The sequence below is a fragment of the Drosophila rhopaloa genome, unplaced genomic scaffold (genome assembly GCF_018152115.1).
Source record: "Drosophila rhopaloa isolate 14029-0021.01 unplaced genomic scaffold, ASM1815211v1 contig_163, whole genome shotgun sequence".
NCBI classification, from domain to species: domain Eukaryota; kingdom Metazoa; phylum Arthropoda; class Insecta; order Diptera; family Drosophilidae; genus Drosophila; species Drosophila rhopaloa.
Genome location: NW_025335043.1, coordinates 10375309 through 10390604, shown reverse-complemented (window position 1 = coordinate 10390604; position 15296 = coordinate 10375309). Strand labels below are relative to the sequence as shown.

General features: G+C 39.9%; 5 protein-coding genes across 7 annotated transcripts; 2 read left to right on the top strand and 3 right to left on the bottom strand.

Moving 5' to 3' along the window:
• Window positions 1-171: 171 nt before the first annotated feature.
• On the bottom strand, window positions 172-839 carry LOC108053303 (probable zinc transporter protein DDB_G0282067). Its single transcript, XM_017135916.2, has one exon. It carries the CDS (start codon window positions 837-839, stop codon window positions 222-224), a length of 618 nt encoding a protein of 205 aa, XP_016991405.2. The 3' UTR covers window positions 172-221.
• A 1105-nt stretch (window positions 840-1944) lies between these two features.
• LOC108043395 (histidine-rich glycoprotein-like) lies at window positions 1945-2910 on the bottom strand. Of its 3 annotated transcripts, none has more exons than XM_017122090.1 (2): window positions 2810-2910; window positions 1945-2751 (listed from the first exon to the last, which is right to left on the bottom strand). In XM_017122090.1, the coding sequence occupies exon 2, from the start codon at window positions 2615-2617 to the stop codon at window positions 2030-2032; it is 588 nt and encodes a 195-aa protein (XP_016977579.1). In that variant the 5' UTR covers window positions 2618-2751; window positions 2810-2910; the 3' UTR covers window positions 1945-2029. The 3 variants fall into 3 exon arrangements, with proteins under 3 accessions (XP_016977579.1, XP_016977580.1, XP_016977581.1); XM_017122091.1 differs by having other exon boundaries at window positions 1945-2647; window positions 2703-2877; XM_017122092.2 differs by having other exon boundaries at window positions 1945-2713; window positions 2773-2820.
• Window positions 2911-3874: 964 nt separating this feature from the next.
• On the bottom strand, window positions 3875-4592 carry LOC108043397 (histidine-rich glycoprotein). Its single transcript, XM_017122094.2, has one exon. It carries the CDS (start codon window positions 4555-4557, stop codon window positions 3961-3963), a length of 597 nt encoding a protein of 198 aa, XP_016977583.2. The 5' UTR covers window positions 4558-4592; the 3' UTR covers window positions 3875-3960.
• A 1549-nt stretch (window positions 4593-6141) lies between these two features.
• Window positions 6142-6855, top strand: LOC108043396 (adult-specific cuticular protein ACP-20). The gene has a single exon (XM_017122093.1). It carries the CDS (start codon window positions 6175-6177, stop codon window positions 6775-6777), a length of 603 nt encoding a protein of 200 aa, XP_016977582.1. The 5' UTR covers window positions 6142-6174; the 3' UTR covers window positions 6778-6855.
• Window positions 6856-7997: 1142 nt separating this feature from the next.
• Window positions 7998-14101, top strand: LOC108043398. Its single transcript, XM_017122095.2, has 3 exons — window positions 7998-8127; window positions 9820-9963; window positions 12974-14101. The coding sequence occupies exons 1-3, from the start codon at window positions 8116-8118 to the stop codon at window positions 14099-14101; spliced, it is 1284 nt and encodes a 427-aa protein (XP_016977584.2). The 5' UTR covers window positions 7998-8115.
• Window positions 14102-15296: the final 1195 nt, after the last annotated feature.

Genomic DNA, 15296 nt, shown 5'->3' with positions numbered 1-15296 from the left:
TTACACCACAACAGTACGATCTTTAAGATGATATGAAATGTTAATAACACCGGATTTGAAAAACATTCTATGAAAACTAAGAGCGGAGAAGCAAATTTATCTTGATTTCATATTTTATTGCTTGCTATATTATAACTTTGCTTTGTAATTTTGTGGTTTGTATTTATGAACTATAATTTAGTTAGTCCGAATCGCTTATACAGTCTCTTTGGTCAGCTCCTTTACCACCACTTGTTGCTCTTCTCCTCCCACTTGCTGCCGGTGTCCTGCTTCACATGCGCGTAGCTGGTGGCATGACCATGTTCATGTCCGTAATCCTGTCCATGTGCAAGTCCATGTCCATGTCCGTGGCTGAGTTCGAGGTGATCGGCGTGTCCGACATGCTTGACGGTGGCCTGGAATCCGTTGTGGGCGTCGGCGGAGTACTCCACGATCCTGGTGCGTCCGTCGGCCTCCTTCATGGTGTACCCTCCCTTGACCTTGTCGCCATCGCGGGACTCCCACTGCTGCTTGATGTCCCCGGTCTTGGTGTCCTTCACTCCGTAGTCGAACTCGTACTTGGGGTGGTGGTGGGGCTCCTCGTGGTGACTCCACTGTTGGTGGTTATCGTGCGAGGCAACAGGGGCCCACTGCTGATGGTGGTGCTCCTGAGCTGGTGCCCACGAGTGTTGATCCTGGTGGTGATCCTGCCACTTCTTAGGAGCCTCGTGGTGAGTCTGTATGCTATATCCCACTCCGTGTCCGTGACCGTGTTCGTATCCTCCATGTGGGATAGGAATATAACTGGCAGCCGCCACTCCCAAAAGAGCACAGCAGAGGATGGATAATTTCTGAGCCATTTTAGTTGGTTTCTGATCGACTTGCTTGGCCTAAATCGCAATTGGAACTGTGATAATTAGTAGACAATGCCCAACGCTTTTATACCTTAGCCCATTCTACTAATAGATTGGTTACATTTACTCTCGAGGTTAAACGGCTTGAAAAAAGAAAGAGACCGCACCAACATTTTTTCTAATTTTGTAAAAGGTTGCAGTTTTTCTCATTTGTGTTTCAAATATTGTTTTGGCCTAATCTCGTAGTGACCAAAAAAAAAAGCAAACATACATATATGGCTATTTATAAATGAAACAAGTCTAAATCATTTTGTTTTTTATTATCAATATAACTTAACAAAGAATTTTATATTTGTTCACCTTTTATAACCTTGCAGATGCTAACATATTACAATTTCAAATAAAAGTTTGCTACGCAATAAAGGACACATTTCCGACCCTATAAAATATTTATATTCTTAATAATCATCACCATGCATTAAAATTTCTCATTTAAACGTTAATCAATTTGTTGACCCATTTTCATGTCAGTTATATCCAAGTTTCCGATAACTTGTCAAAAGGTAACCAAAACTTGGATTTCCACAGTCCATAACTTTACCAAATTTTAACCGATTTCAAAGTGGCATACCTCTAAAGACTTGTGTTTCAATTATCATAAAATCTGCATTCAAATTTTTCATTTTAACGTTGATCAAATTTTTGACCCATTTTCATGTCATTTATTTCTAAGTTTTCGGTGACTTGTAAAACGGGATACTCCCAATTGGACTTCCACAGTCCATAACTTTACCAAATTTTAACCGATTTCAAAGTGGCATACCTCTAAAGACTTGTGTTTCAATTCTCAAAAAATCTGCATTCAAATTTTTCATTTTAACGTTGATCAAATTTTTGACCGATTTTCGTGGTAGTTTTTTCTAAGTTTTCGGTGACTTGTAAAAAGGTCATCCACAACTTTACAAAACTTTTTTAACTTCAAACAACAATCAATTCAAACGAACCATTATTTAAAATTGGTTTAGTGCTTTAGCAAAAAAATATCTATAAGAAATAAAAATCTGTATTGGTTTCAAATTTTATTGCATTTTCTGCATTTTGATTTGCTTTATTCTGCTATAACTATAGTTTTGCAATGTTGTCGTTTCTATTTACAATAATTTGGTTAGTCCGAGTCGGTTTAACTGTCACGTTAGTCACCACTTGCCGCTGGTGTCCTGCTTCACATGCGCGTAGCTGGTGGCATGACCATGTCCATGTCCGTATTCCTGTCCATGTCCATGTCCATATCCATGTCCGTGGCTGTGTTCGAGGTGATCGGCGTGTCCGACATGCTTGACGGTGGCCTGGAATCCGTTGTGGGCGTCGGCGGAGTACTCCACGATCCTGGTGCGTCCGTCGGCCTCCTTCATGGTGTAGCCTCCCTTGACCTTGTCGCCATCGCGGGTCTCCCACTGCTGCTTGATATCCCCCGTCTTGGTGTCCTTCACTCCGTAGTCGAACTCGTACTTGGGGTGGTGGTGGGGCTCCTCGTGGTGACTCCACTGTTGGTGGCCATCGTGCGCGGCCACTGGAGTCCACTGCTGGTGGTGGTGATCCTGAGCTGGCGCCCACGAGTGGTGATCCTGGTGGTGATCCTGCCATTTCTTAGGGGCCTCGTGGTGCGTCTGGATGCTATATCCCACTCCTTGACCGTGTTCGTATCCTCCATGTGGAATAGGGATATAGCTGGCAGCTGCCACTCCCAAAAAAACACAGCAGAGGATGGATAATTTCTGAGCCATTTTAATTGGTTTCTGATCGACTTGCTTGGCCTAAATCGCAATGGGAACTGTGATAATTAGTAGACAATGCCCAATGCTTTTATACCTTAGTCTATTCTACGGATCGATTAATAACGTTCACTCTCAAGGTTAAGCTGTTGAAAAAAGAAAGATACCTTAAAATAGGTACGAAAAATGCTTCGAATTGTGTACATGTTATAATTTTGGGCGAATCCCGGCACTTGCTTTTTTTGGTCACTGTTAAAAGTATTAAAAGTTTATCGAAAAATATTTTCTAAGGATGTGTGTGTAAATAAAATAATTCTAACAGTTTGTGATTAGTAAAATGAAAATATTATAAAAGCAATAATGATATTTTTCTAAGATTTTTTGTTGTATGAGTACGAGGGCATTAAATATCTTCTATATTATATCTACTAGGCCTCGTACAAATATATAACAGATTCTAAACTACATATATACAATCGCAAAAGGTGCGGCATAAAAAGCGAACCGTGTTATCGTTCGAGATTTGTATTAAAATCTTATTTTAGGTCATTTCTACATTAAGGCATATTACATTATTTCAAATTTCTTATCCGAGCGCCTAAATGTCTTTACCGAGCCCCTATTAAATAGGTCTTAAATTAAATTTTTTTTGAGGATTTATATTTATAAAATAATTTTGAATTTGAGAATATCTTAGGACGACTAAAAATTACTTCTGAATTAAGGCAAAAGATCGAAAACGAAATATCTTGATAATTTACTTTTTTTAAGAAATTACTTGTATGCATTTTTTTTTTGGTTTTGATAAGACGCAAATTTTTAAAACAGCTTTTACTCCATATAAATATTTTTTCTAATGAGTTAAGTAATCACCATCCATGGTTTAAGGTAATGTTATAGTTTGAGTTCAATGTAAATTAATGTTTATTATTTATAAAAAATAAATATATTTATCTATATTAGGAGGGTTACCAAAAATAATAATATCTATTGAAATCTAAGGTGTGCCAAAGAATATAAACGACCAAAACCAAATGAACTTCCTGACCTTTAGCAACCCAAAATTGCAAACACAAACAGTAATCTTTAATCTTCTCAAATAAATGATAATTAAAAAATTCCCTGAAAAATAATTCGAAATCAATCGAAACAAAGAAATATTTTTAATTTTCCGGGGGCCTACGCTGAAATATGTTTACGAAGAATAAAAAACTACTTTCTTTATATATTTTATCGCATTTTCTGCACTTTGCTTTGCTTTATTTTCCTATAACAATAGATTGTAATTTAGTCGTTTGTATTTACAATAATTAAGTTAGTCCGAATCGGTTAAACAGTCTCATTGGCCAGTTTCTCTACCACCACTTGTGGCTTTTCTCCTCCCACTTGCTGCTGCTGTCCTGCTTCACATGCGCGTAGCTGGTGGCATGACCATGTCCATGTCCGTATTCCTGTCCATGTCCATGTCCGTGGCTGTGCTCGAAGTGATCGGCGTGTCCGACGTGCTTGACGGTCGCCTGGAATCCGTTGTGGGCGTCGGCGGAGTACTCCACGATCCTGGTGCGTCCGTCGGCCTCCTTCATGGTGTACCCTCCCTTGACCTTGTCGCCATCGCGGGTCTCCCACTGCTGCTTGATGTCCCCGGTCTTGGTGTCCTTCACTCCGTAGTCGAACTCGTACTTGGGGTGGTGGTGGGGCTCCTCGTGGTGACTCCACTGTTGGTGGTTATCGTGCGAGGCCACTGGGGCCCACTGCTGGTGGTGATCCTGAGTTGGTGCCCACGAATGGTGATCCTGGTGGTGATCCTGCCACTTCTTAGGAGCCTCGTGGTGCGTCTGGATGCTATATCCCACTCCGTGTCCGTGTTCGTATCCTCCATGTGGGACAGGGATATAGCTGGCAGCAGCCACTCCCAAAAGAGCACAGCAGAGGATGGATATTTTCTGAGCCATTTTAATTGGTTTCTGATCGACTTGCTTGGCCTAAATCGCAATTGGAACTGTGATAATCAGTAGACTATGCCCAATGCTTTTATACTTCTGCCCATTCTACGGATCGATTAATTACATTGTACCCTCGAGGCTAAATAGGCTAGAAAAAAGTAAGAGTCCCAAATAAAATAGGTATGAAAAATACTTCAAATTTTTGTGCAAATTTTCATTTTTCCTCATTCGTATTCATAGTTTGGGCGGGAGATTGGCAAATTAAATGTGGCTCACAAAACCAAGCTTAGCCAGCAACAACAACATCAATAAACGGGGCGTAAACAACGCCTAACTAGCAAAATAAAATACAAAAAACGCAATGGTTGTTGGTTTGTTTTTGTTGCTTAGAAATCAATCAACAAGTGTGGCCCGCTTTCAAATTACTTAGCAATAGTCGCCTCGCCTCGCTGCGTTTCTTGGGTTCGCCCCTCTTCTTCGCCGACTTCACGCCAAATGACCTTGAGACGAGTGGTGAAGGGGTGAAGGGGGAGGGGGAGGGAGTGGGAGCAGGGCTGGGCGGACAGTCCAATCGGTCGGTGTTTCTGCCCAGGGGGTCTGCGGTGGGGCACCCAAAGCTTCCGAATTGGTGGTAACTCACTAAAGAGCCGTTAATGTTTTCTAAATATTTATACTTAACAAGGTTAAAGGCTTTTTTGTTAGGAAAATATACAAAGTATTACCAATTTTACCAAATAAGTTAACGGTTTGATTAATGACTTTTATTTAGGGACTTGTTTTACTTAGTTTTAAATTTTAGATTTGTAAATTATTTAAATTTTTCTTTTTTATTTATTAGTCTTAATACAGGAATTACAAATTTTCTTACTAAAAATGTGAATTATTAAATTAATAAAGTGTTTTTAATTCCAAGCATTTTTACTATCTTCATGCCATATATTTTATACAAGAAATTTAATTGATATTATTTAATAAAATATATACATAAATGACACATTTATTTGTCAATAAATGTTATATATAATATAATTATATAATTTATAAGTGTTAAGATTTCTTGACATATAAAAAATAATGGTTACTTGTAGAGTACAATGCAATATAAGTCCGTTTTTCTTAACGAAATAATGTAAATTTTCAATGGCCTCGCAGTTTCATTTTTAAGGTAATTTATTTCCTCATTGCTTTTGATTTAACAGTTCAAATTCTCGATCAAAACATTTATTTGCTAAGTAAGACATAAATTCTTACCTTAGTTTTGCCCTTCTCTTTAACTACAACTCCAACTTATCGAAACGTTAACGAACTTACAGACAGACACCTTTTGATTCTGTTATAATTAATTATTTTCAGCAGAATTTAATTGTAACGGATTTGGTTTTAATATAAAATGTGTTCGATTTTCTATAGAGCTCAATGGCCGAAACAATAATAATAATTACGAATTAGTGAGGTAATTAACAAATCAACTAGCACGAATGGTGAATGGTTTGGCCAAGAGAATGACCACCCGATGGTTGATTGCCCCAGACTTTTCGATAGCTATATAAAGTGTATGTGGGCCCCCTAAGAACCAGCAGAAATCATCACAGTTCCGATTGGAAAACAACGATTAAAGTCTTCGAAATGAAAACCTTTTGTGGAGGTCTGTTATTTGCCTTTCTGGTGGGCGGAAGTTTGGCGGCTCCCCACGGAGGACATGCCACCAGCTACAGTTCGGTGACCAAGCACGAGGAGCCCATCCACAAGAGCCATGGCTATGGATACGACCACGATGTGATCAGTGTGTATGGAGGCAACTATGGACATGGTTATCCCAGTGCCGGTTACTCCGGATACGGCTATGGATATGACAAGCACGAGCCAGATCACTATCCCAAGTACCACTTCGACTACGGTGTAAAGGATGCCCACACGGGAGATCAGAAGAGCCAGTGGGAGACTCGGGATGGCGACAAGGTCAAGGGCAGCTACTCGCTCAAGGAATCGGACGGCACAACTCGAGTGGTGGAGTACACCGCCGACGATCACAATGGCTTCAATGCGGTGGTCAAGAAACTGGGCCACGCCCACCACCCACAGGTTTATCAGAAGACCTACGGACATGGCGATATCTATGGATCCAACTACGGTTACGGCCACGATGTGGCCCACTACGGACACGGGGGATACGGACATGGACACGGAGGACACGCCAGCAGCTACGTGAGCGTGAAGCAACTGCACTGATTCAAGGACCTCTGAGATGGACTGCCAGGATGAAACCGATCTGAAACAGATATTTAACAAAGCAACAAAATAACCTGACTTAAGCAACACCTGTAGTATTTGTCTTAATATATATTTTTATAAAAATACATAAGCATAACTCTTTATAATCGAAACCTTTAATTATAGACAAAGTGGTTGGGGAGAAGAAAACTATAGATCAAAGAAAAATTGAAATTTAAACGGGATTACCTGTGTAAAAATTAACCAATTGTTTGTTTAGAATAAAACACATACTCTCAATAGGACCCCATTCTAAATTTGCTTTGACTCAAATTTCCCTATGGAATTAAAAATAGAAATAGCCATTCAAAAACTTTAAGATTGTTAAAAAGTAATATTTTTCACACTTAATAACAATTCTCTCCATTATAAATTAAATTTAAATCTAAAGCCTATGCAATTGTTCCTTAACAAAGGGGCTTGTAATAAAAATAGTAGAAATCACATATGAAACGTAAAATACCATGTTAACTAAATTCCTTTTAATACTGAAAGATACATGGCTTATGCCGTCGCAAACATAAGACTCTGGGAAATTTTCCCAAGCTCCACAATTTGTAGCACCGATCCGTGTGTTGGTCTCGACCACTTGATTTGAATACGGATTACCAGGATTAACTGGCAAAGTGGAGACACGACACATTCGCAGAGCAAATCGCCATTAATTTATGTAAAGTCGAAACGTAATGCTGGCAGGTATAAATTTTATAATGCCATTAGACAGCTGCAGCGAAGCGTCGACGACGACAACGACGACGACTTTTACTTGCCGCCCGGCGGCGCCTGAAACCAAAAGTTGGGCCGCCCAAATCGGGGAGTATATATACATATATGTATAGTATCGCTGGCTAAACGGGTTTCAGCGAATAATTGTCAATTAGAGCGAGCTTAGGAAGCGACAAAGCAGCTGCAATCTGCTATCTGCAATGTGCAATCTGCAATGTGTTGCTCATCGCAGTTGGTTGCGTCTGGCGAGTTGGAAGTTGGATGGTTGGATGCATATTGGATATTGGACGTTGGAAGTGGAACCGGTGAAGCCGGAAAATCTTGTCGCCGGGAAAACGAAACGAAACGAAACCGAAGCTCAGCGTTTTGTGCCGGTCCTCGTCTTCATCTATAAATACTTTGGCAATGCCGCGCCAACGCTTTAATTACGTTTTTGTCCTTGACATTGAGACATCGGCATCGAAGCTCGAAGAGGAGCGTCTGCAGCGCGTTTTGTCAGCGTTTTAAAACGCCCAGTGATTAGTGACGTGTTTTCCGTAGAATAATTAAAATTAATTTGCCAAAAGCGTCATGCGGTTCTATGTAAGTGTTTTTTAAGATGCCAATAAATGAAATCAGGAATTCATTTGCTGTCGACTGAGCCACATTTTTTGGCAATTGGAAATCGAAATCGAGAGCGAAAGTTAAGAAAAGCAAACTTTCACTTTAAGTGAAAGTCCAAATGTTTACGAATGCAAATCCCACTCCTGTGCATTGAGCAATAAAAACTTCATTAGAAGATCAATAAAATGATTTAATGAGTATTTTAAAATACATTTTGAACATTTTATAAATTATCGTGTAGTTCTCTCGCATTTACACTCATGTGTTGCTCTTAGATTCAAAAGGAAATCAAATATTTTTATAAACAATTAAGACAGCGTAAATGAAAGCATTACACATATTTTTCAAGGTTCTTAAGCTTGTTCTTTAAACTTACTAAAAAGTTTTATTTCAAATTTTTGATCCAATCTCAGAGGTTAACGACTTTATTTTACAATTAAAGTCAGGAAATGTACATTTTATCATCTGGGCGATATATACCGGAGAATTCTTACCTCAATCGAATTTAATTGAAATGTTTGTCTAAAGAAAGTTAAAAGTGTTGAATAATAGTTAAAGAATATTTTTGTGTAGTTTTATATCCTGCATAAAACTTTTCGTGGACTAAGATAATAGCTCAATACAATGTTTTTTTAGTGTTGCTCCACAAGTAACTTATTAATTTGATCACTTCCAGAAAATAAAACTAAAATTCAGCCTAAGTAACAATTCAATTTATTTAAAAATTGGGTGCCTAGAAGTGTTTCATAGGTATTTAATCAATTTAGTTTATTTAGGAACGTGAAATTTCCCGTCCTGCACAAATGGACAATGTACTGTGACTTTCGCATATTTGTTAATACCTATTTTACTTAACTATGACAGCTATGCCGAAACGAATTTCGCCCCATTTGTTCAGCCGCATTCCTGCCGGCATGCCAATCGTCGTGCCATTCTTGACAAATCCCGGTGCCTGCGATATGGAATGGCCATCGTCGCGGTGGCTGTGCTAATTAAGCCAGCCTCCCCAAACCAGCGACACATGCCAATCGAGGCTGGGCCGATCTCGCAACTCGCAGCCGAAAATCGAAAATGTCCAAAAAAATGTTTTGCAATTTGCAAAGAAACAAATGCGAGGCGATTGCAATTGGGAAAATTGAATTGTACGGTGGGTATCCTGCCAGACCCGTTTGCATCGCGAAATCGAGGCACTGGCTACTGGTCTTAAGCAAAGCCATCAATCTCCAAAAGTTTTCGTTTTCGTTTCGGCGGACAGGCATTTGCTGTCATATATGCTCGATACAAATGTGCCCCGGTGTCTATCTGTCTGCCTAATTTTGGATTTTGGATTTCGGACGGCAAGGTGTATTTTGCCATTACCATTTGACAACTGTCACAACGCTGTATGACATGGTCTCTGGGAGCGAAATCGAGATCGAGATCGAAATTGAAATTGAAATCCCGGCCAATCTCCGAAACACGCTTCTCCGTTCGTTGTCCAATTAATTTTTTTAGCCGGTCCCCTTTGCCTTTTTGCTCTTATTTCCTATTTTGGGCTCGCGTAATAATTTTGTAGGCAATTTATTAACTGTTTTGGTATGTTTGCTTCAACTCGTTTTTTATCGCTCCGTTTATTAAGCGCTCGAATGATAAAAACGCATATTCATATTCCGCTTAAATGCCTTTTTGCAGATAACGAGCCATTTGCCGCCGGCCATCCTGCTCGCTTTGATCTGCCTGGGGACACGCCCCCCGCCCATCGATGCGGTTAGGGGCGGGGCACCTGTTGTGGTCGCCGACGACGATGATGAAACCATGGAGTACGCCCCGCAATATGTAAGTGAGCCAGCTCCGAAAAAGGCGAAAAAGTAGCCCCATTGGGATCGTGCTAGGAATATATCTGGTTGTTTCTACAGACACGGTGGGACAACATTTTAAAGGAAAGACAATTCATTTTTTAATGACTTGATTAGAATTGAATATTTTTGTTTACTAAAAAAATATTTTCCTTACTCGCCATTAAATTTAAAAAAAAACAGTATTTCTTATAAAACAAGTTTAGGCTTCGTAAAACTTGTAATGTAGAATGGATGGTAAATACTGTCTACTATTCGTACCTAAAGTTTGAAGGTTCAATTCCCATGCTGTTTTTTTATTATTATTTTTATTTTTTACATTAAAAAATGTTCATCATGTATAAAAAAGTTTTAACGAATTTCGAAATTTAATGACAAATTCAAAGAGGTATGTTGAATATTTGCTGTGAAAGACAAACTTCAGGCACTAAAAAATCACAAAAATTTTTGAGCCGCACATTTCTTAAAGACTGTAGGCGAAAATATTAACAAATAAATAACATATTTTAGCGTAATAATGGCGGACAGCTGTCTGCAAATCTGATCGTTAGGCCATTTTTTAATCGAATAAATCATCTGAGGTCTCACAATTAATTACGAATTTGATCGATCTATCAGAAAGTAGAGCGGAACCAACCAGCGATTAATACATCAAAGTAACTTAAGTCGAAATCCCCTTGCGAACGCATAAATACCACCGCTAATCTTGCGATCGTGGAAAACGCATTTTCCGCCATTGAAAGTGAATGTTGTCGTGCGAGTGCAGAATGTTCAATACTAAATCTTTCGATGGCCATAAACCGCCTCCAACGCCGCCCACATAAATCAACTTGTTGGCCCGACCTGACTTCCAATCCATTGTCTTTTTTCCAGGGGGGGAATGTGGGGGTTATCCGGGGGGTTAAGTGGTGGAAGCTGGCAGGTAGCCGAAAATGCGAAAATGCGAAAATACGAAAATGCGAAAATGCGTTTTGCGTGCACACACGATTGGGGGCGCCATATATGGCTTTATAACTCAGCTTGTGGCTGCTGCACCTACGAGCCAAATGTTAAGCGAAAGGTGGCCCGAAGGCGAGATTGAATTCTTTTCTTTTGTAACTGTTTTTTTCGTACCGAAAAAATGTTAAAATGTTTTCCATGCTGTCTGTCTGTCGGTCGCTGCGACGGGTAAACGCCTTTGGAACTGTCGCGTCTGTCTCTCACACACAAACATTTTTTGATTCGAATCGGCGTGCTGTGTGCTCCCACGATCTGTCGGGCGATTTGTTGTCAAAATGTTGACAACGCCGCGTATGCGTAATTTGCATGTAATTGTGGAGCGGAGTTGGAGTGATTGCGCATACGCCCAGTTAGCCAAATCATAAATTGCTCACCCATAAATTTATGAGTTAAAGTTCACACGCACCCACCAAAAGTTGCCCGCAAAAATTGGCCACCAACCGCGGCCGCTGCTCCAAATGATCTCTTTGGGTGGCCAGTGACCAATGGCCAATGGCCACCACTGCGCCAATGCGCCAATACGCCGCCTTATGCAACTCTTATTAAAACCTCCATATATCCAGGCGCTCAAATATATTTATAAGCTACAGTATCACATCAATAAACGATCTTAATTGGCTATGCTACAATTGTGTTTAATAAGAACGTCCATAAACTCAACTTTGTTTTTGAAAAACGAGCATTTAAGTGGCATTTTAAAATAGGACCCATTATAAAACATTAAACTAAATGTATTAACAAGAATATTTACAAATATAGAAGGAACCTAAAAGATATAAATATTATACTCTTTTATATGTTCATAGTAACAAGAGTTTTGTTATTGCATTTTTCTGCTAAATGTAAATCTTATGGCAATATGACATGTTTAGCCAACTGAAAATATCTATTATTTTTTAGGGCTTTAGTGAACTCCTTGTTTTTCCATTAAGTTCGAGCTCGGGAGGTTTCACTGTACTACACGTAGAGGGACATGCGTGCGACGGCTGCCGCTCAGGTTACACTCGCTTGTAATCATTTGTTTTGTCCGGACAGCGACAGCGGAGCAGGGAGTTAAAATTGATAGGCAGCGAACAACTGCAGCAGCACCAGCAGTAACCGCCAGAAAAGTAACCAATATTTACCCATAGTGACTACTGCAAGACGTGCAAAAAAAATGAAAAAGATTAAAACAGCTAGCGTTTGTGTGCGTGGCCATTTATGGACGTCTGCGCTTAATTGAAGCCAGCGCCAAAGCATGCGAAAAACTTTTGCAATTTGCCTTAGAAATACAGAAGGTGCCAAAAAAGAAGGGGAAAACGCACCAATACACACATGAAACAAACGTGTCCAAGTGACACCTAATGCTCTACATTTTATATTAATTGAATTTATGTAAATTTTCGGTTTGTTTAGTGGCTGGCTTTATGGGGTTAATGCGTGGCGTAAAGGCTATAAATAACAATCTAGAATGTCATTTAGGTTTAAATTAAAGTCATTTGCATTTAACACTATTATTATCAAAAATGATAAAGTTACATTAAAAGCAATTAAAAATGGATAAAGTTGGGACAAGAAAAGAAATTAGGCATTAAAAGATATATAGCCTTTACACATGTCAATATATGGCTTTCTAGGGTTAGCCGCTCTCTTCTAATTAATAGTTTAATTGGCTTTGACTTCAATGTCGGCTGCAGATCAAACGCAAGCCCAATCCCCCAAGAACTGAAAAAAACCCAACCCAAAGAGCTCCTCCAATGGCTTTCAAACTGTGCACAGCGCGCGTTTTTGCCTTGACACGAAAAAGTTGCATTTGTTTCATTTTTATTTGGCATTTTTTGTTTTGTTTTTGTTGGTCGTCATGAAAACATATAAAATTCTACAGACGTTGTCATAGCCATTGGGGTTTCGAAAAGTGTGTGTACGAATTTTGGGTGCGGTTGGAACCGCACGCGTTTTCACAGCGTTTTAAAACGCACTAAATCATTTCTAACCCAATGTTTTCGTTACAGGATCATCCGGGGTATGCCTTTAGCTATGGGGTCAAAGATCTGCACACGGGGGATGTGAAATCGCAGTGGGAGTCCCGCGATGCCGACGGGGTCAAGGGTCACTACAGCATATTGGAACCAGATGGCTCCATACGAACGGTTCACTATACAGCCGATGCCAAAAAGGGATTCAATGCGATTGTCAAGACAGTGGGTGCCAATTCCCATCCCATCACAGAAAATCCGGAGAGTAGTAACCATGTAAACGATGATACCTCCCAGTCGAAGATCAATCACTATAGCAAGGACCAGGAGCACATTGTTCTCAGTTCGGACATCAAACCTTTGAAGCGACCCATTGAGGACCTGACCCACTCGCATCCGAAGATCCCCAGCTTAATTGAGATCAAGCCGCATGCCAGGATAAAGCAGGTACCCATGGATATGGATCCGGGAATCAGGGATCGTTTGCAGCAGGCCAGGGATACTTACTACAAGCAAATAGCCGCTGCTCATAAGTTGGAGGACTACTCGCAGAAACTTCAGCCCACTTATGCCGTGCAAGAAGGCGATTGGAAGGCGGTGATTGTGAACGAACCGAAGGAGTATCGACCTCATTACACTACAGGATCCCCTGCTCACTCTCATCATCCTTTTTACGACCACTATAAACCCAAGGAGCTGCCCCACAACTATATACACAAGCCCTCGGTTCAACAGCAATCGCTGCACACGAGTTTCTCGCCCTCGAAACCCCGGGTCAGCATCCCCGAGAGCATCTCCAATCACATACACCAGAAGAAGGTGGTCCACACCACGCCCGGATTGAAGCACTACAAGTACAAGGGGGTATCCAAGTCCTATGCCCGACCCGATTACTCCAGTTACTTCCACCGCAAGCCCAAGAAGCTACGTCCCCTGCATCCCAAACAGAAGCCACGTGTCCACAGACCCGACAAATCTGGTCCCGTCCTCTTCCCAAAAACCCTGGACGACGAATTCGAGGACTACGTGGAGGATGAACAGGGGGCGGCGTCGGCCACTCTGGTCCAGAATATGGTGCGCAAGGACAAGAAGCACATGGTTCCCATGTACGCGGGTGGACACAGCTTCGATTCCGGCAGCTATCGCACCCTGGAAGGGGTCTAGATATAGGTCTAGTAGCGTTTCCTTTATTTATTTTGTTCTATGAGTAATTTATTTTTCTAGCAATGTAATTTTTAGTTATTGTTTGTCAAATAAATTAACTTTCCCTAGAACAGTTTAGCCTTTCAATTTCGAAAATAATATATAATAGCCCTTTGATGTTTCAGATTGCACTATGTTGAATAGTTTTACAAACTATTTCTACTTTTCGGTGTAAATAAATTAAATTAATTGTAGCTATTGGATTACTCGAGGTCATTTTTCCACTTAACTTTCATAGCTCTTGTGTTATAGAAGAAATTAAAATATAACCAACGTATGACCTCGAGTAATCCAATAGCTACAATTTTTGTAAAAGGTACAAACCAACACAAACAAAAGTGGATCTACAAGCCCTTAAAAATTTAGCAATTAAATTAATTTAGAAATTACAAAACAAAAAATTTGGAAATTAGTTATCATATTATTTATGTTTTTACCTACCACAACTTCCTTTGATTAAATTGGGATAAAAATTTACCCAAGCTTGTTTACTGGAGACAGAATCCAACACTCCCTGACATGGTAAGTAATGATTAGCTCCATGAGCACTCTTGCGGAATCAAATATCCAGCTGCACTTGCCGGTGATTTTCGATCATAAATCATAGAACTCGAGCCGAGACAAACAATGAGCCAGAAAATTCGTGGGTTGACAGGAAATTGCTAACAAGCAGCCAAAGATCGCCGACTTCTGATCCCTCTCGCAGTGCCCAACCTCCAATTGAGTTTTGTGATTATGCCATGCAATGGCTAAAGCAGCAGCAACGCCATCCAACAACGAAAGCGACAACCATAAATTAACACCAGTACGCATTAATTACTTCAAGCCGACAACGCAACACTGAAAACGCCCCAAAAATTACCATATCTGAGGTAAAAGACATGAACACTCTTTTAGATCTGGGACTAAAAAAATGTGTCTCCCTAAAAAATGGGGAGATTTTATTTTAATTTAATTGCATTTGGAATTTCGTTTACAGATATTTAGCTTCTCAACCATTTTAGTCTTTTTTTTTATCAGCAACACAGCAAATAATCGGTAAGGTAACCACTATTTGTATATTTCATAGGTTTTAAGTTGAAATAAATATAATTCCTATTACTATATTAATAAGTTTTATATATACTATTTAAAGTACTTTTCCTGCCAATAAAGT

What these genes read in the sequence shown, in the direction of transcription:
- LOC108053303 (XM_017135916.2), bottom strand. Translation starts at nt 839, where the DNA reads ATGGCTCAGAAATTATCCATCCTCTGCTGTGCTCTTTTGGGAGTGGCG.
- LOC108043395 (XM_017122090.1), bottom strand. Translation starts at nt 2,617, where the DNA reads ATGGCTCAGAAATTATCCATCCTCTGCTGTGTTTTTTTGGGAGTGGCA.
- LOC108043397 (XM_017122094.2), bottom strand. Translation starts at nt 4,557, where the DNA reads ATGGCTCAGAAAATATCCATCCTCTGCTGTGCTCTTTTGGGAGTGGCT.
- LOC108043396 (XM_017122093.1), top strand. Translation starts at nt 6,175, where the DNA reads ATGAAAACCTTTTGTGGAGGTCTGTTATTTGCCTTTCTGGTGGGCGGA.
- LOC108043398 (XM_017122095.2), top strand. An exon ending in TGGAGTACGCCCCGCAATAT is followed by an intron (nt 9,964 to 12,973) that starts GTAAGTGAGCCA and finishes TTTTCGTTACAG; the next exon opens with GATCATCCGGGGTATGCCTT.